The sequence below is a fragment of the Plodia interpunctella genome, chromosome 7 (assembly GCF_027563975.2).
Source record: "Plodia interpunctella isolate USDA-ARS_2022_Savannah chromosome 7, ilPloInte3.2, whole genome shotgun sequence".
NCBI classification, from domain to species: Eukaryota; Metazoa; Arthropoda; class Insecta; order Lepidoptera; family Pyralidae; genus Plodia; species Plodia interpunctella.
The window spans coordinates 1,054,730-1,072,102 of NC_071300.1; the positions used below are offsets into that span (position 1 = coordinate 1,054,730).

General features: G+C 35.6%; 2 protein-coding genes across 7 annotated transcripts in view; one reads left to right on the forward strand and one right to left on the reverse strand.

Annotated features, from left to right (window-relative positions):
* Positions 1 to 1,872: 1,872 nt before the first annotated feature.
* On the reverse strand, positions 1,873 to 7,535 carry LOC128671358 (meiosis-specific nuclear structural protein 1-like). Its single transcript, XM_053747776.2, has 9 exons — positions 7,346 to 7,535; positions 6,996 to 7,172; positions 6,244 to 6,474; positions 5,243 to 5,472; positions 4,688 to 4,852; positions 4,077 to 4,155; positions 3,627 to 3,830; positions 3,158 to 3,342; positions 1,873 to 2,224 (listed from the first exon to the last, which is right to left on the reverse strand). The coding sequence occupies exons 1-9, from the start codon at positions 7,346 to 7,348 to the stop codon at positions 2,005 to 2,007; spliced, it is 1,494 nt and encodes a 497-aa protein (XP_053603751.1). The 5' UTR covers positions 7,349 to 7,535; the 3' UTR covers positions 1,873 to 2,004.
* Positions 7,536 to 8,347: 812 nt separating this feature from the next.
* Amph (Amphiphysin) overlaps positions 8,348 to 17,373 on the forward strand; it is a 49,023-nt gene continuing 39,997 nt past the window's right edge. For 3 of the 6 annotated variants that reach the window (XM_053747779.2, XM_053747780.2, XM_053747781.2), the window contains exon 1: positions 8,349 to 8,571. In XM_053747779.2, coding sequence (XP_053603754.1) covers positions 8,503 to 8,571 — 69 coding nt within the window. In that variant the 5' untranslated portion in view covers positions 8,349 to 8,502. Of the gene's footprint in view, positions 8,572 to 17,373 lie in introns of all 6 variants that reach the window. The other 3 variants (XM_053747777.2, XM_053747778.2, XM_053747782.2) reach the window with 2 other exon arrangements.

Here is a 17,373-nt window from a genome sequence, read left to right on the forward strand (position 1 = left end):
AGTTTGTATGTTTGAGGCGGGTAATTTCCGAAACATCCGAACCGATTTCAAAAATTCTTTCACCATTAAATGTACATTATCCAAGAAAGGTACATTATCCAAGATTGCTAATAGGCTATATTTTATCTCAAAATTCCCACGGGTGTGAAGCCCCGGGCAACATCTAGTTTTTATAATACGGCACTTTGTGAAATACTAAATAAAAAATATTATTAATATCAAAAAAAGTTTATTGAAAATATACAGACAGGGAATAAATTAAAATTATTTTAAACTATCATTAATAAAGGACAGTATTTCAGAAAACGAACTCTAACACAATACGATTTCATTTCCTGAACACAGTGTAAAAAAATCTGTAAACTTGCGAATAATGTTATTAAAATTAAAAATATATATATATTACAGATGCACTCCATTAAGTAACTATTTAGCGAATAACAGAGACAGACAGACAGAGAGAATAACAAATTTTAACCAACATAACTATAGCAGTATATTGTCCGCTGAAGTCTTAAGGCAAAACCAACAATTAAGGTACAAATATACAACATACATAATATATAAGGTACAATTCAGGTAATTCAAACTTCTGCAAATCATTGAAAAGTGTTTAAACTCAATTGTTACTTCCCTTCTACTCAAAAGTCTTTCCTTCGAACAAGGACTGTTTGCTTTGAAATATTTTAACAGTTTTCAAGATTAAAACACATCGTGTATGGAAACAAGCTATTGCAAATATATCATTTTCATAAAGAAAATTTGTGTGCTTTAAATAGCTTGATTCGTAACATTGTTGCGAGACAAGAGAGACTACAAGTAATGACTACGATAATATCGTCAACAAACGTCAAAATATCTTATATCAATAACATTGATAACAAAAACCTATCTAAACCCCGAGAAGTTATCATAAAATAGTGAGACAATACTCGGTGTTAAATTGAAAAAAATATATCCACAATGAATCTTCCCGCATTCAGACTTCTCAATAGGGCTAACGCCAACAAAGCAAGAACTCGTCAAAATTATGTTTAAAAACGAACGTTTCGTTACTTTATCGCCTCTAATGGCGAATTCGCCAGTTCAGAATTCGTTAGCCCCCATTCTGTGTAATTTATTTAACTTCCGTAAGAAAACAAGCGGATATATATTCAATTCTATCTCAAGTTATTCCACAAATATTACACAATTCTTTCGTAAAATTCTAAAAATCTAAAAAGTAGCTAAAATATAAAACTATAAGCGGACTAGTCATATCGAGCTGTAGATGTGAAGACATCAAATTTATCAAAAATCTGTGAGAAACCTATGACTTTTATGCATTACCTCACATAACATATCCATCTTAAGTTATTCCACAACTAAATAGTAAAGTCATCAAGTACATCGATGGAAATACGTAAAATTTATCAAAGATCAGAGAGAAACCTATGACAAATATACATGCAAACGAATACTCCCTGAGAATGATGCACTGCGCGTTGCACTTGGAATATCGCTTGCCACAAATCAATCATCCTTCATAAAATTCATTAGTAAAGTGACTAAAATACATCGTTGGAAATACGTAAAATTTATCAAAAATCTGTGAGAAACCTATGACAAGTATACATCACATCCTGTCCAAGCAACACTAATACTCTCTGAGAATGCGGCACTGCGTGTTACATTTAGAGAGTTGCTAGGTAATTTATTTTAGTTAACCTCAATAAATCATGCAAACATATCTCAAGTCGCCAAAATACGAAACTAACATCGATGGAAATACCTAAAATTTATCAAAAATCTGTGAGAAACATATGACAAGTATAATTACCACCCGCCCAAGCGACACTAACACTCTTTGAGAATGAGGCACGGCGCGTTGTACTTGGAGTGTCATTTGCCACAAATCAATCATCTTTCATAAAATTCATTTGTAAACTCGCTAAAATACGTCAATGGAAATACGTAAAATTTATAGAAAATCAGCGAGAAACTTATGACAAGTATACATGCAAACTAATACTCCCTGAGAACGATGCACTGCGCGTTGCACTTGGAGCGTTGCAGTGCGCGGGGCGCGGGCGCGAGCGCGCGCGCGTCCAGCCCGAGCTGCGCGCAGCCGCGGCTCACGACCGACAAGTCATCCTTCTTTAGAACTCCAGCTTGTAAATAGCCTAGTAAATGTGGGGCGTGCTCTTCGATTATCTTTTTACGTTCTTCTTTGACTTCTTTCGACCTAGATGACAGACATTTCACGTTGTAAACATATGTGCCGTAGGAAAAATTTAACATATTATTTAATACTGCAGCTGCGACTATTCGGGATAAAAAGTACCCTATGTGTTATTCCAGGTTATATTCTGTCCATGTGCCAAATGTCATAAAAACCCGTCGGGTAGATTTTTGCGTGAAAGAGTAACAAACATAAAATTTATAATTTTAGTAGGATATAAGTACAAGTTTATTTGTTAGACAAATAAAAAAAACCCCTACTTTCAATATCAATTTCGCTACAAATTTTGAACGGCTGAAACTGCATAAAAATTATGTCTAAATAAAACCGCATCCAAATCGGTTCACCCATTGATGAACTACGGTACCACGTACACAGACAGACAGACAAACTTATAACACCCCTCTTTTTGCGTCGAGGCATAAAAATAGGCAAATAGTTGCCCTCCACGTTCGCTGTACCCTTGCAAGGCATCACTTATACTCCCAACTTGTATGTAAACCTTACACCTATCTAATTTGTGATTTGCAATAAAATCTGAATCTAAGATAACGTATTTAGGGAATCACGACGTTACAAAAATTTCACATCTCATTTCTTACGAAAGAATGGTGGTCAATTGGTAAGATGGACGGTCTTACCAATTGACCACCATTCTTTCGTATCCTGTGATCGATAGGTTCGAATTCGAAATGGCATGAGTACCACATGAGTTTGTATGCCAATCTTACTCATGTATTAGTAGTTTTCAAAGACCACTTGCTTCCGGTGAAGGAAAACTGCACACCAGTTGTCAGTTTCAGTTCACTTATGTGTATGCGATTACTTATTATGGTATGTAGTCTTAAAACTCATGTCAGATGCCTTTAGACTTGAACATTATTAACTATATATAAATCTATACAATTTTAAAAATATATGTATACAAAATCTTACCATTCTTCATGGCATTTAAACACATGCACTGCTCGTTGATGCTCTAACTCCGCTTCAATCTTCCTCCTTCTAGCATTCTCTTCTATCTGCTTCAGCAACTCTTGTGAATACTGTTTACTCTTCTCCTTCTTTTTGCGTTCTTTTTCGCGCTCTTTCTCGTCGTCCGCCGCCATTTTCGCTTCAGACTGGAATTAAATAAGGTAAGAAAAGGCTATCTAGAGTCCACAACGCGAAAGTGGGACGCTGTGTTCTAAAGGTCCCAGAGAATAAGTAAGTAAATACACATAATATACACTTTTTTCCAATCGTAGAAGCATTATATATATATTTCTCACAAGTCAGTCAAGCAGACAGACTTAAATTATCATTGATTTAAAATTAGATATTTACTATTACGCGTACTAACATGAATAAATAAAAATACATTACAACCATCGAGACGAAATCGAGAAACAAACGAGAAACCAACCTGTTTCCTGAACTCGGCCTCTCTGATCCTCTGCTCTGCCGCGGTCTTCTTCTTATTCTCCATCTGCGTCGTGAGCGAAGTCTTGGTGTCTTCGCGGACTCTTTCCAGTTTGCGCGCTTCGGCGAGGTCGTCTTGGTAATTCTTCTCCAAATATTCTTGCTCTTGGAGAAGTTTTATTATGTTCTCGCGGTCTGCACGCTCCGCCTGGAGTGGTAATGTGGCTCTTCAGTTCGTCCCAATCATTCATTTATGCTTGCTTACATATACATTTTCAGTAGGTAGTTTTATTAATACTGAGTATAAAGTTAAAACATATTTCTTTAGAAATTACTTCCCGCGAAAAAAAAAGGGGAAAAAGTGATCAGAGACTTTGCATGTTGTTATTTTGATACATTTTTTCTGTAAAAATAAATGACTGAGCTTACAATATCAATATTTTCGTGGGCTTACCTCGTCAGCTAATATTTTAGCCGCGATTTTAGCGTTCAGCTCCTCTTTTTGACGCATCTTCTCATTTCGTGCTTCAATACTGTAAATACCAAGTTCGTATAAAGATTGAAGAAACATATTTACGACCAAGTTTAAAATTATTAAAGTGACAACTGTGCCTGATTTGAACACTGTTTTAAAGCTAATTATTTAATATGATTTGTATTAGTTTATAAGACTCATTGTAAGTGAATTTATTCTTTATGAGTCAATAAAGATTTTTAAACCTATTTCAACATGTATCTAAAATCAAAATGAGAGAAATAAAGCATCAACTGTTGTCTAATGAAGTAAGACTATGTGGGAGCAGGGAAAGCAACTCACACTTACTCTTATTATTTTGCACCATGCGTGTCGCGAACACGCTAGGATTGTTTCTCGCATTGAATGTGTTACATGAGAAAATTTTCAAGTGCAACATGCGAGTAGAAACAGCTTTGCTCTGTTCCTCAATTTGTCGCTTCTCGATGGATATTTTATGTGAACACGCTAGGCACGTTTTCGCTATAATTTCGCTATTTCATATCAAAACAAAGGAGGGAAATGTGTACATGTATAAAAATTCCACTTACATAGAAGACATGCGGTCAGAAACAGCTTTCTTCTGCTCCTCAATCTGTCGCTCCTCGATGATGACCATCTGCTTCTGCTTGTCCCTCCAAGCGAGTCGCGCCGCGGCCGAAGAAAACATTTCCTGGCGCAGCTTCGCTGTTTGTTCGCGTTTGTGTTGCAATTCTCTGGAGTTTCATCATCATTTGATTCTTTCATCATCAAGACTACGCGATTCGATTTTAGTACTAGTATGAAATAGGTATTCAGAAAAACACAATCTATCGCCATTGCACTAGTGACAAACACCGATAGTGCGATAGAGAGCGAGAGAGCTTATGCTTAAATGATATCTTTTTCAATATTTGCGTTTCGAGAGAAAACGTTTTTCATATTTTCATTTCAATGTCGAAATAATGTCGAATCTCTTTGATATTGGTGTCAATCGTTTCAGCATACTTAGTCTAGGTTGGTAATTTAGCTTTTAAAAAAATATTTAGTTTTCCATGATCCGCCAGAACCTTCAATATTTTGTAAAAAAAATTATTCTAGGTAGATTTTTAAAAGTCACGCCTTACTTCTGATCCTCATCAGCCATGGTCCTCATGATGTCGTCCAGCATCTTCTTCTCAATGAGCGTGTCCTCGTACTGGCACTGCTTCACCCGCTGGCGGTCCACCAGCTGCTGCTGCAGCTCCTTCGTGTGCTTCGTGTTCTGCTCAATCTTCCGCTTTTCTGCCATTTCCCGAGCCACCTCGTCGCTGGCGATGGCGTGGGAAAGGACGCTGTTCACGTATTTTTCTTCAGCCTGATGGTATATATATATTTTTTTTTAATATTAGGAGTAATAATAAGCTATATTTGGGCTCCAATTTTTCATAAGTCACAAAATTTAGATACACGCTTTCTTTGCTATTGGATACAGAGTTGCGTGCATCTATCTGGGTTATGTAAGGAGGGGAGGAACCTGATGGTATATTAATGACTCTTAAGAGATGACGAACTACTGATGGTTGACCTTGAAATTCAGTTAAGCCACAGCCACAGTTATCTAGTGTGGCATAATTTGTTAATTTTATCTTTATTTTTCACTAAGAAATTGAACAAATTGATAATAATGTGATGCCAAAGCATCTTAAGATATGGCTAGGACTGCTCTTATCCCTCTGCATGTTCCCGTTGGTTGCATTCGAAACTGTAACGCTTCAAAGAACTGGGTCAGCATAAGAAATGACCATACATTATTGAAGATTCAGCTGTGGCCTTACAAACCACTGCCAGCCTGACGTCTATCCTTGGGAATGCTATTCATGGGAATAATATTTATTTATTTTTGTATTCTCTCTGTGAAAAACAGTTACCACTGGACACAACTCCTATTGGTTGCTATACACTAACATTACAATATTACCTTTTGAATCCTTCAGGAAGCATTGGGAAAAAAATAAAACATTCAATTTTATTAAATAAAGTAAAGATAAACATTTTGTATATTTGAATTTGAAGGAATATGTAAATGATTTCAATTTTGAATTCTCTACCACATTATCATTTTTACACATTTATAAAATTAAAATACCTTTTCTTGCAGCCTTTTATACTCATTATGTAACATCTGCTGCTTCAGATCTCGGCATGTATAACCCGCTTGCAGTTTCCGGACCAACTCCCTTAGTCCCGGGTCCCTCTCCCAGAGGTAATGTCTCCGCAGCAACTTGTTGGCTTCCTCTCGTTCCACTTTAGCTATTTCTATGCCAAGGCGGGTCTCCTTCTCAGCACGAGCATTAACAATGGCAGCATGGTCGGTTCTCTGTAAGGATACAATATTATGTCATTATAAGACCACAGGAGTTCATGAGGCATTTGCTACTCTGCCTGTGTATAAAAGATTAGTATTTTTAGCTGGCATTAGTTTGTATTTTATAGTTTTCAAATCTGTAATAGATGACCTGATGTCAAAAATGGGTATCTCTCAGCCCCTGCTGGCAACACCTAGTTTTAGTATAAAAGCAGGGCAAACAATTATAGAATTTGCCTTGCCAACTAAGTTTGAAAAATTCAAGACAAGAATTTGAATTAACACAATGACTCTGCCAGAAATTCCAAACATTAAAAGCAGGGCAAACAATTATAGAATTTGCCTTGCCAACTAAGTTTGAAAAATTCAAGACAAGAATTTGAATTAACACAATGACTCTGCCAGAAATTCCAAACATTCTTAAGACTAGTTATTTTAATGTATATAAGTGATGTATATCATTGTAAATTGAATAAAGAATTTTGAATCTTTGTTTTGAAAAAAAAAAAAAAGTGAAAAGGTAAAAAGCTCACCTCCTGAAAATCTTTCTCCATCTCGGCCTCTCGCTGGATGAGAGCGAGACAGCGGCCCATTCTGCCGTCCTCCATCCTGCTGTTGAGCCACTGGATGTCCATTGCTCGCTGGATAAACTCCAGATCTTTGCGTCGGGCGGTCGCGACCGCATTCTTTTCTAGCTCCGTTTTTGCCTCCTGAAAGGTACATAAATTATATTATGCTATTCGTATGGACACGGAACAGAACTGTAATTTGGGAGTAGTTTTTCCTTTGGTTAGAACTCTGATATAGAGGAAAAAAACAAAATAGAAAATATTCCTTATCAGCCCCTACATTAAACATTTAAAAATGTTTCTTTAGTACTAACCATGTTTCACAACCGACTGTGGCACATAAGGATAAAAAGTTGTTGCAGATAGTTATGATTTATTTATAAATTAACAGCGCTTTGGAAATTATAAAAAGCAAAAATTCAAATAAAACTTGTAAACAGAAAAACAAAACAACTCCGATACGTCTTGTTGACTTAACATTAGTTACTGCCACAGCTGCTTCACAGCTGACACTAACGTATAGAGAGTTGCCCAGGTTGTAGGTACAGTTCTCCCAATCGCAAAACGTACTTTAGTTTTGCGATTGGTGTTAGGAGATCTGTAATTTCTTCTTTTTTCTCATTTTTCCACTCCGAGCAACTGACGAGACTCACGGAAAGCTTCTGAAGAACTATTCAGTAAAATGTACATACCTAACATTTATTTATGTTGCCCGCAAGTTCCGCAATTCATCATGAACAAAATTATATTTTATGAAACTACTAAACCGTATCAACAGCACCACTGCACGAGCTTGCAACTACGCAGTAAATAAAAACATTTTAAGATTCACCAAAGTGACATAAACAAAAATATTGTTTGACTACACATTAATGCGTTTTTGCTTTACGAGAACGTTCAACTATTTGACTACTCTGTGCTACCGTCCACAGCTTAAGTAAAGAAACATTAATGTTTTGAGTAGGTATGTGTTTGTGTTGAATGTATAAAATCTTTGCTGGAAAGGTATATTTTTTCATTCTATATTGCCCACAGATATCGTCTGATCGAAAGCAAAGATGCAATCTAAGATGTTCGTGTATTGATGATGTATTTGTAGAGCGAGAAGCCTATTAACCTAACAAATATTTTTATTTCCCAGAAGGTTCAAAACAAACCAAACTGAGGGAACACCTACCTAACTTGGCAACACCGATTTTATGATAGTAACGTCATCTATTAATAATATATATAACTACGACGCACGAAACCTGCCATCTATCATTGATTTACAAAATCAAAGACTTGTCGTTCTTCAGCCACGGGAGCGCTAGTGTAGTCAAGATTTTCTTCACTCGCCGAAGTTCGGCACGGCAGTAGCACGCATTTGGATTTTGACGTGTGACAGCTTGCAGAACAGCTGCGGCCAAATTCGGTTGCAGATTGGTGGTGTATAGAAATAAAGACAGTGGGTTATGAAAAAGTGATAAAAATGGCTGAAAGTAAAGGTGCGTTAATCGCGAAATCAGTGCAAAAACATGCCGGGCGAGCAAAGGAAAAGGTATTTATCATTTATGTTATTTACGTGCTTTCGTGTGTTTTGAGGTGATGGTGCTCAAGTCTGCTGCTAGTACAGTGACGTGAAAGTTGGTCTTATTCGAAGGGATCGGGTTTCGCGGCACGGTCTTTAGCCGGTTTCTGTGAGAATTAAGTTTCACCTGTTGCTCGACACTAGTATTTGAATCACCTGTGGTATTCCATAATTATGTTTACATATCGTAATAAGTCAATATATTATTCATTACATTAGCGACATGAACATGCGGGCATGTTATCATTTTCCAGGGCAATGCTGATGCCTATTTTTAGTCTGTGCCAGTCGAGTTAATTTTGGATTGAACTGTCAACCAGATTTTGCAATTTACACAATTTCAAATGCTAAATTAAAGGTGATTACCTCTAAGTCTGGTCTAAAATACTTGATAATGTTATGAGAATATTTCAAGGGAAGCGATGTGATTTATAAATAACATGGTCGCTAGCAGCGGAGACAGTCCACTTGTTCTAGTTTCGCAGGAATAATGTGGTTATTCCAATGGATCTATTTTTATTAGTACTTTGTCTGTAGCTAGCTATTTTTGTGGTATTAAATATGTGCAGAGTATGATGTAGAATATACAATCTAATCATAATAAAGTACAACATTTTCCTTGATATAATCACAATATAATGAAGAGTGTTTCTTTTCTTAAAATAATATAAAATATTTTATGTAAGTTTTATTAATTACTGCAATATATAATGAGGTAGTTATATAGTATTGGTTTTTATTATTTTCATTTATGTAAAGTTTTAGTCACTGGGTAAATAAAAAAAAATATAATATGGTACTATAGTTTTTAGCTTTTAATAGCACTTTTCGAGAAATACTAATATAAAATTTAATGTGAAAAAGTATCTGTGTTATTGCGTTTATAATAAATTCATTGACTTTGAATAATTTTCTCAAAATAAATTGGGTATGTCAAAATATAAATTTTGTAGTAGAAGTGTAAGTAGTTTGCACATGTAATGTTACAGCAAGAAATTTTCACTCTAAAAAAAGAACCTGAGGAATTGCATGAATTTTGAAATTCTTTTCTATTCAAATTTTTCTGCACATTTTTGCATAGAAGGGATACACACATAAAAATCAAAAATGTATGACACCACAATTAATTATACATTTTACCAGTTGAAGTAAATTGTTTCCCTCGAAAATTATTCTAAATGAAAAGTTACCCCAATTTGCCGATAAGGCGCCAGGCTTGCGTGTCTAGTGTTCTCGTGTTAAAAGCGCATGAAAATTATTTATTTGTTGTGGCAAATTGGTTTTATTGACCTTTCTCTAGCCTAAAACTTAGGCCGAACTATGTATGTCAATGCCATAGTTTGATATATATATATATATTTATTTATTGGTACAAAAAAATATAATATGGTACATGTCACACATGCACATGGATGGTTTAAATCAGTAATGAGATGAAAACAATCTGTAATCCCGCTCATTATTTTTAAAATTCAATTTATGATAAAAAATCTCATGTATTATAATTATGTATACCGAAATCCGTAGTGACCTGTTATGCGGCTAGTAGGTGCACTGGGCTATTGACCCAGTCTGGCATTAAGCCCAGCTTAGGGAATGTCATCTTAATGCCAACTCACTTGTTTGTCTTCAGAATCAGTTGTATCCTAAACACAGAATAAATAACACATTGTATCATTTTGTCCAGATTTTTAGAAGGTTCCGTTGCATTTTCGAAATTGAAATGAAAATTCCTTACTTCCATTTTGGAGGACATGTATCAAGCTTTAAAAAAAATAATTCTTATTTTCTCTCAATCAATTATTAGTATAAGTTGTGTCTACATCCTGTATCCTTCTTAATAGGCATGATTTTTTTTTTATACAGTACCAAGCAGGCAAACAGGCATCTGGCCCAACTCATAGTAATCAAGTTGTCTTCACAACCTATGGGCGCCTGAAACACCAGGGTTGTCACACGCGCATTGCCGACTATGTTTCTTAAGGTCTTTTGCCACAATACCCTATAATTACGCTGCCTCTCTTACCCTTCAAACTGAATACAATGCAAACACTGCTTTTTGTCGGCAGAAATAGATAGACCATTTATTCCTTAGAACATGGTGATACTGAGATGAGAATGTGATACCCATGTCGACGACCTTTGTACTAAGGTCAAATCTTAAAACACATAGCTATACCGCATGCTTATATATAGATCTATAGCCTAGCTATTAGCAATTTAATTGCTGTTATCAAACCACATTGTCTGTTTATCAGAAGCCTGTATTTGGAACAATGCTCCATACTACATAAGTCAGCTGATAATAGATTATTTGCAAAACTACAGTAATTAAAAAATGCCCAGTGACAGATGGGAGAGCTATATTAATAGCGTTCCTTTTCACCCTTTGATTACCGAACCCAAAAAATCATTTGTTATTTAATACAACGTAGACAGCTTCGGCTGCTCTGCACTCTATTCTCAATTCTTTTGAACTCTCAAGCTCCTAATTATCTTAAATGCTGTTTCAAATATCTTTCTGACGACCTCGGTGGCGCAGTGGTAAAGTGCTTGCCTCTGAACCGAGAGGTCCCGGGTTCGATCCCCGGTCGGGTCATGATGGAAAATGATCTTTTTCTGATTGGCCCGGGTCTTGGATGTTTATCTATATATGTATTTGTTATAAAATATAGTATCGTTGAGTCAGTATCCCATAACACAAGTCTCGAACTTACTTTGGGGCCATCTCAATCTGTGTGATTTGTCCTAATATATTTATTTATTTATTTATTTCTGACTCCCAACGGCAACTTCGTTCTTCCAACTCGCGCCTCCTTTATATCCCCCTTTTCCGGACCTGTTTCATGGCCAATTCCTTCGCCCTCCAATCTTCACGACTCTGGAATGCTTTGCCCGCTGACATTACCATCTTAAACAGCAAATTTTCTTTCAAGAAAAGAGTTCATGCTCATCTTTTGGACTCCTTTTCCTCCTGATTTTCTCTTTTCTATTTAGCGTTTGTCTGTTGTATCTGTATTTCTTGGACATAATTTTTATTATTTTGGTTTGTATGTATTCATATATTGATATATATGTAGTCTTATGTATATATGCCTTGCTATTTATATTTATATTTTATATATGTAATTATTTTAGTATATGGTAGTACTTATTTGTGTTTAAGATATTTTTGCGCCGCACAACTTTTCTCCTAATGGTTAGTTGGGAGAGAATGCTTATAGCATTAAGTTCGCCATTTGTTTATAAGTATGTTTTTAGTTCGAACAAAAAAGTTTTATAAATAAAAATAATAATCGTTCATTTCCAAGTATTAAGCAGAGGCTCTTCTACGACAATCAGTCCAGTGAGATATATCGCGCCATCCTTTCTTATGCCAGCTCCATACTGTCGTTAAACAGTTTGCCAAACTTTGATGGATTCTGTATACATTGCTGGTTTTTCATTGCGGTAAATGAAAGCACTCATACTAACTACGCAATGTTCACGCATTCGCGACGGCATGTGTCTGAGTACGGCGACAGTGTGGAGCTGGCATTAAAGTTATTCAGTACGCTACTCCACAACCGCTTCCAGTCATCTTTTGCCATTCGGAGGAATCCAACCCTTCACTCGGCAACTCTTTAACCAAGTCACCAAGTTATGACATTATTGTATGTTTGATAATACTTTTACAATGTTTACTGTTACATTTAAGTAGATATTATTGAGAACTGTACATAAAGATAGTGTATTTAATAGAACAGAAAATAGAACTATGCAGATGTACCGTAACGTCGTAAATATGCACTTGCACATGTGTTTGCGTTAGTCTGGTACAGTCGCCAATATAAGTAGGAGTTTTCCAATTTGGAGCGATCGTACTGCTATAAACCCACACAGCTTAGGTTTAGTGGTGTTGCGGAACTATATGAGATAAGCATTGCATTCCTATCTTAAGTTACAGTCGAATTATGCATGAATGTTTATGCCGCGGTAATAGGGTCGATTATGGGGAATGAATTGATCGAGCTAATGCGACGGAGGAGCACATAACAGTCCACTCAGCGAATAAAATTTATGTATTTTTAGGCTGTAGACTGGTGACTCTTATTTTGCTGGACCGTACTGACCTTGGGCTGTCCATCACGCCTGCGTTACCAGCTTGTTTGTTTTTATTAGCAGCTATTAGACCTTTGGACACCTTGGCTTCGATGGAACCAGGTCAGCCGTGTGGGCACGAGGTCCACAAGCAATATGATTTTCCAGGTTTCAAAAAACATTCGTGTAGCATCCTCTAGCAGCAATAATGAGTACGAGACCATTTTTTAAAAACACAACTGGTGATTTTTTTTATTTAGTTCTCCATTTAAATTTAATACCAGTTAACGTGAGAAAATTTTCGCTTTATAAAATCGTCAACAAATAAATCTACAAATGTACCTACAAAAGTTTTCGATTAATTCTAGCTTTCAAAGAACCGAAGTGACATTTTTAAACGCACCACAAAATAAATTTTACATGCAAACATCGAGATCTCTCACACCCACACGTAAAATATGGCGAAAAAACATTATCAAGCACACAATAACCGTGAAATTGGCCGCCTCGGCCTAACAGTACAGATATACGAAGAAAGTGTTGACCACACGGCTTCTTTAGTAAAACCCAATCGATAGCCACTCTTTGACCTGTACCGACCTCACAACCGGTTTGCATACCTTAGATATGCTGCTTGACCTTCAAGTCTAATTATTTGTATGTCATTGCGCATTGTATAGGTTCAAAATCTTTTATTTGAATAATTTTCTTTGACTACATTCCATGTCATTTGCTACAAACATATGGTAGACACCACTGATTGTTATTTTAGTTCCTTAAATTAGATTAAATTTGGTCTTGTGATTTATGTACTGGTTTCCATAAATTGTTAGTATTACTGTGTCTGTTAGATTAGTTAGATATAGAGATACCATTCATTACAGTTAATTTCAAGATGAATACAAAATTATTAACGAAACACGATGTCGATGGAAGTACTAGGGAGGAAACTAAAGTGAAAATGGTTACCGGAACCAAAAAGGCAAAGCAAAATATCAGACAGGTGTTGTAAAAAGCGAGTCTTTCTCATTCGACACATGTATTTTTTGTTGACCTTACTTTCACCGTCGTCGTCCCACCTTTAATATTATCGCAAAGCCACCAATATCTTGTGTTTAAACTTTTATATGTTACCACCTTTCATTACTAGAAAAATTAAGCAGCAAAGCATGTTTTATTTTTTTTTCAAATGTTAAAAATCCTATTGACCAGACGTGATATTTTTTAAAATGGCGGAAATTACTTTACGATTTCCTAAAGTAAAAGTAAACCAATATTATTTTGATACACACAAATATTTATATTACTTCCATCACGTGTCCGATGTCAGAAAATGTTTCTGTTAACTAAAATAGAAACAAATTTCACAACCTTATAGACGGTATGTTTTCTTTAAGTTTCTTTAGAAGTGAATGTATTTCTCACTTGCCGGCAACAAATTTTGATTTTACTTCTAATTCTGCGCAAAATCTCATATCGGGGAGGAAGTTGTTAATTGTTTTACTATAATCTTATCTCAGGAATCTAAACAACTATCATCAGTGAGACGCAAATCCCTTCCTATTCCAATAACTCCGCCATTATCACATATCTTTGCTTTCCCATCACTTCTTGCTGCGTTATCATAAAGTCTAGAGTCCAGGATAAAATCACCTACAATGGTAGATGCAGACAGTTGTAACTGTGAAGCCGTCATGGGAACGCCTATGAATGACAACGACGCTCATGCTTAATGGCATTGTCTGCAAACCACATATATTTTGCGTTGTTCAAATCGAGTTTCATAATATTTAATGCTTATTTATGGCTTTAGATATCTACTAAATTCGCAGTTATCTGTCTATGGTGGTATTTCTCAACTCGTATCATATCAATATCAGTTGCATCTCTTAGACTATTCACATTCATACAATTTACAGTATTATAATAGAAATTAACCTATATTAATTCATTTTTAGTCCACAGACTCTAGGCCTCCCTTTTTGCGCCTTTTACTTTCTCATATAAATTTTGTTTATTTCTTAATTAGTTCGGCAACATTAAGCACTTAATAGCCGTTTCTAAACATAGTAGTTAATTACTCATGAGTGTACATTCAATCGCTTCGCTTTTAACCGCAAACGACTTCCGATGTTGGGACAGGTCCCAAACAGGTCGAAAGCGCCCATTCAATACCATCGCACTATTTGTAATGCAAATCCACACCTACAACCGGCAGTGTATGGTCATTTTTAGCTTTGTCAAGATGAGAAACTTTCTACGTCCTCGATGCTCCGACGAGGCCCGACTTACAATGGTCAAACAAATACTTCTCATATGTTAATTGCGAACTGTTTAGATTGTATTTTGTATTGTACTGACGTTTCTAATCTGTGTCCTTTTGTCTGCTCGACTTCTGCGCCCTAAAAGTGTCCGTCATGGCGATGCAAAATAGCAACATCTATATTAAGAACTATAAATCAAGGTCAGACAATATAAATAAATAAATAAAAGACAATATTACACGTCTACATAATATTATGAATGGTGTACATAACGTTTGTTTCCCCAAGAACAGGTGTTCGAAACAATAATAATTGTCTGTTTATCTGACCTACTTTATTTCCATCGACCGTGAATCATTCGCTATCTCCATACTCATCTCCATAAATCTTCTTCACACTCATTCGTTTTGTTTCTGGGAACGAATGTGAGATTGTGGTTGCAAATTAACTTTCATTAATCAATTTATAAATACATATTAGTTATATTTATAATTCGTTTAATATGCGAAATGATATTCTAAATAGTGATTTAATCAGTGGATTTAATTAAATCAGTGGATTTTATCACGGAGATAATCTTGAAAGAATATACTCTCTCCTCACATCTTTCACTGCCACTGCTTTCTGCAGATAATATTCTTTTGCAAATTTTCTTCGCGCGGTTCAAAGGTCTTCGACCGGTGACATCATTAGTCTCATTTGAGTTCTTTTTTCTTACATACCTATAAGTTTACTATTGTAGGTGGTGTCCTTGCTTGAGTGCACCCACATGAAAACTGCTTTTATATCCCACGCTACACCTACTGTGATTATGGAATAGTAACTTTCATTTAATCAGATTGCAACACAGTCAAAATGTAGGGAAATCTTTAAACAAATCATGGGAACGGCCATGCGTCCACAATTAAAAGTATTGTCGCAGAGATTAGCTCGAGAAAGTATATTTTTTTCTGGTTTCTTTTTACTTTAACAGCCGGCTCTTAATCTTTGTGTCCCATCATCAGTCAGCGTTATCATGAATTTGGCAAGGTTATCTAAAAGTACTTCAACGTATTGTTGTACTTCCAGTTTTTCTTCCTCTTCAGTATAACCTTCATCCGTTTCTGTAACAATACAATTATTATCAACAAAAATAAAGATAATATAATCCCGCAACGTTTGATTCGTCATCGGTAGCTCGCTTCATTTTGCTCTTGTCAAATAGTACAATATAGCGTGTAATGGTCTATTATTATGATCAAAACGTTATCGATCTCACATAGCACCTATTTCATATTCAATACCTCTCTTCATTCTTTAAACTCCACTCTATGAATTATAATTTTAGAAACTGTCATAAAGTACATATAATATTTGCAATAAAATCTACCGAGTCGTAACTATTAAATGTAAGTTTGCCTCAGAACATTTAATTTAAACTCAATCAACTTTTAATTTTCTCTTATTTACTGTGCAGTATTTTAATTAAGTACACACGAATGTATGCGTAATGGCAATTGCGTATGTCGAAACATTCCAAAACAGTACTAGACTGTTTCAAATCATTCATAACCAGTATGTTGGTGTCATTGAAGTCATGAAAGTGAAGGTACTGCATATTAGTTCAGCTAATGGAATTTAAAGTTGTAATTTATACATACATGAGCATTGAAATTTAAAACCGCAAAAACCATTTGCTTTTTTATTAGCGTCATCATCACATGATAGCTTCAAAAGTGAAAAAAGCCACGTTCACACGACCGCCGCCACTCGCGCTGAATTCCGACGGTTTGCTGTTGGTTTGAGTTCACGCACTTTCATACTTGTACTTTCTCATCTGGTCACAACGTATCTTGGAACGTTTCCTTGGCTTGCGGACGCAATATCTTGCGTTCGAATACTTGAAACGATTTCATTGATCACGTCAATTCTGTATGCAGCTTTTGATTCCGGTTCGAAAGGGTCTTTAACCTCTTTATGTTCGCTATTACTAAGTATTTTTAATTCATGTTTTTTAGTTTCATTAAAGATCTATTTTTATGTAATAGTACTTCTATTCATGCTTCGTTTTGAAAACAACTGGTTCATTGAGAGGTCTTTATTATCTATTTGACACAAAAAGGACCACAAAAGCATTATTCACTGAAGGGCAGATCAATCAACTTTTGGAATAACAGAGTATTTTTTGTACGTAGTATGTAGATTCAAGTTCATTTTTTTGCTAATCATATTATTGTTATTTGCAGGTATGTCACGGCCATAAAACTGTGTGTGTGTAAAGATTTTCCATAAAACTGTGGTATAGTAGCGTAAAAAGAGGCGGTAAGTTTGCTCTATTGACGTAGGCACTTCTTTGTGTTTTTCCTTGTAATTTTATCTGATAAGATAGATATATGTGACACCTCAATGATGAGGTGCCCAGAGGTGCAAGGTTGTTTGTACGTGTAAC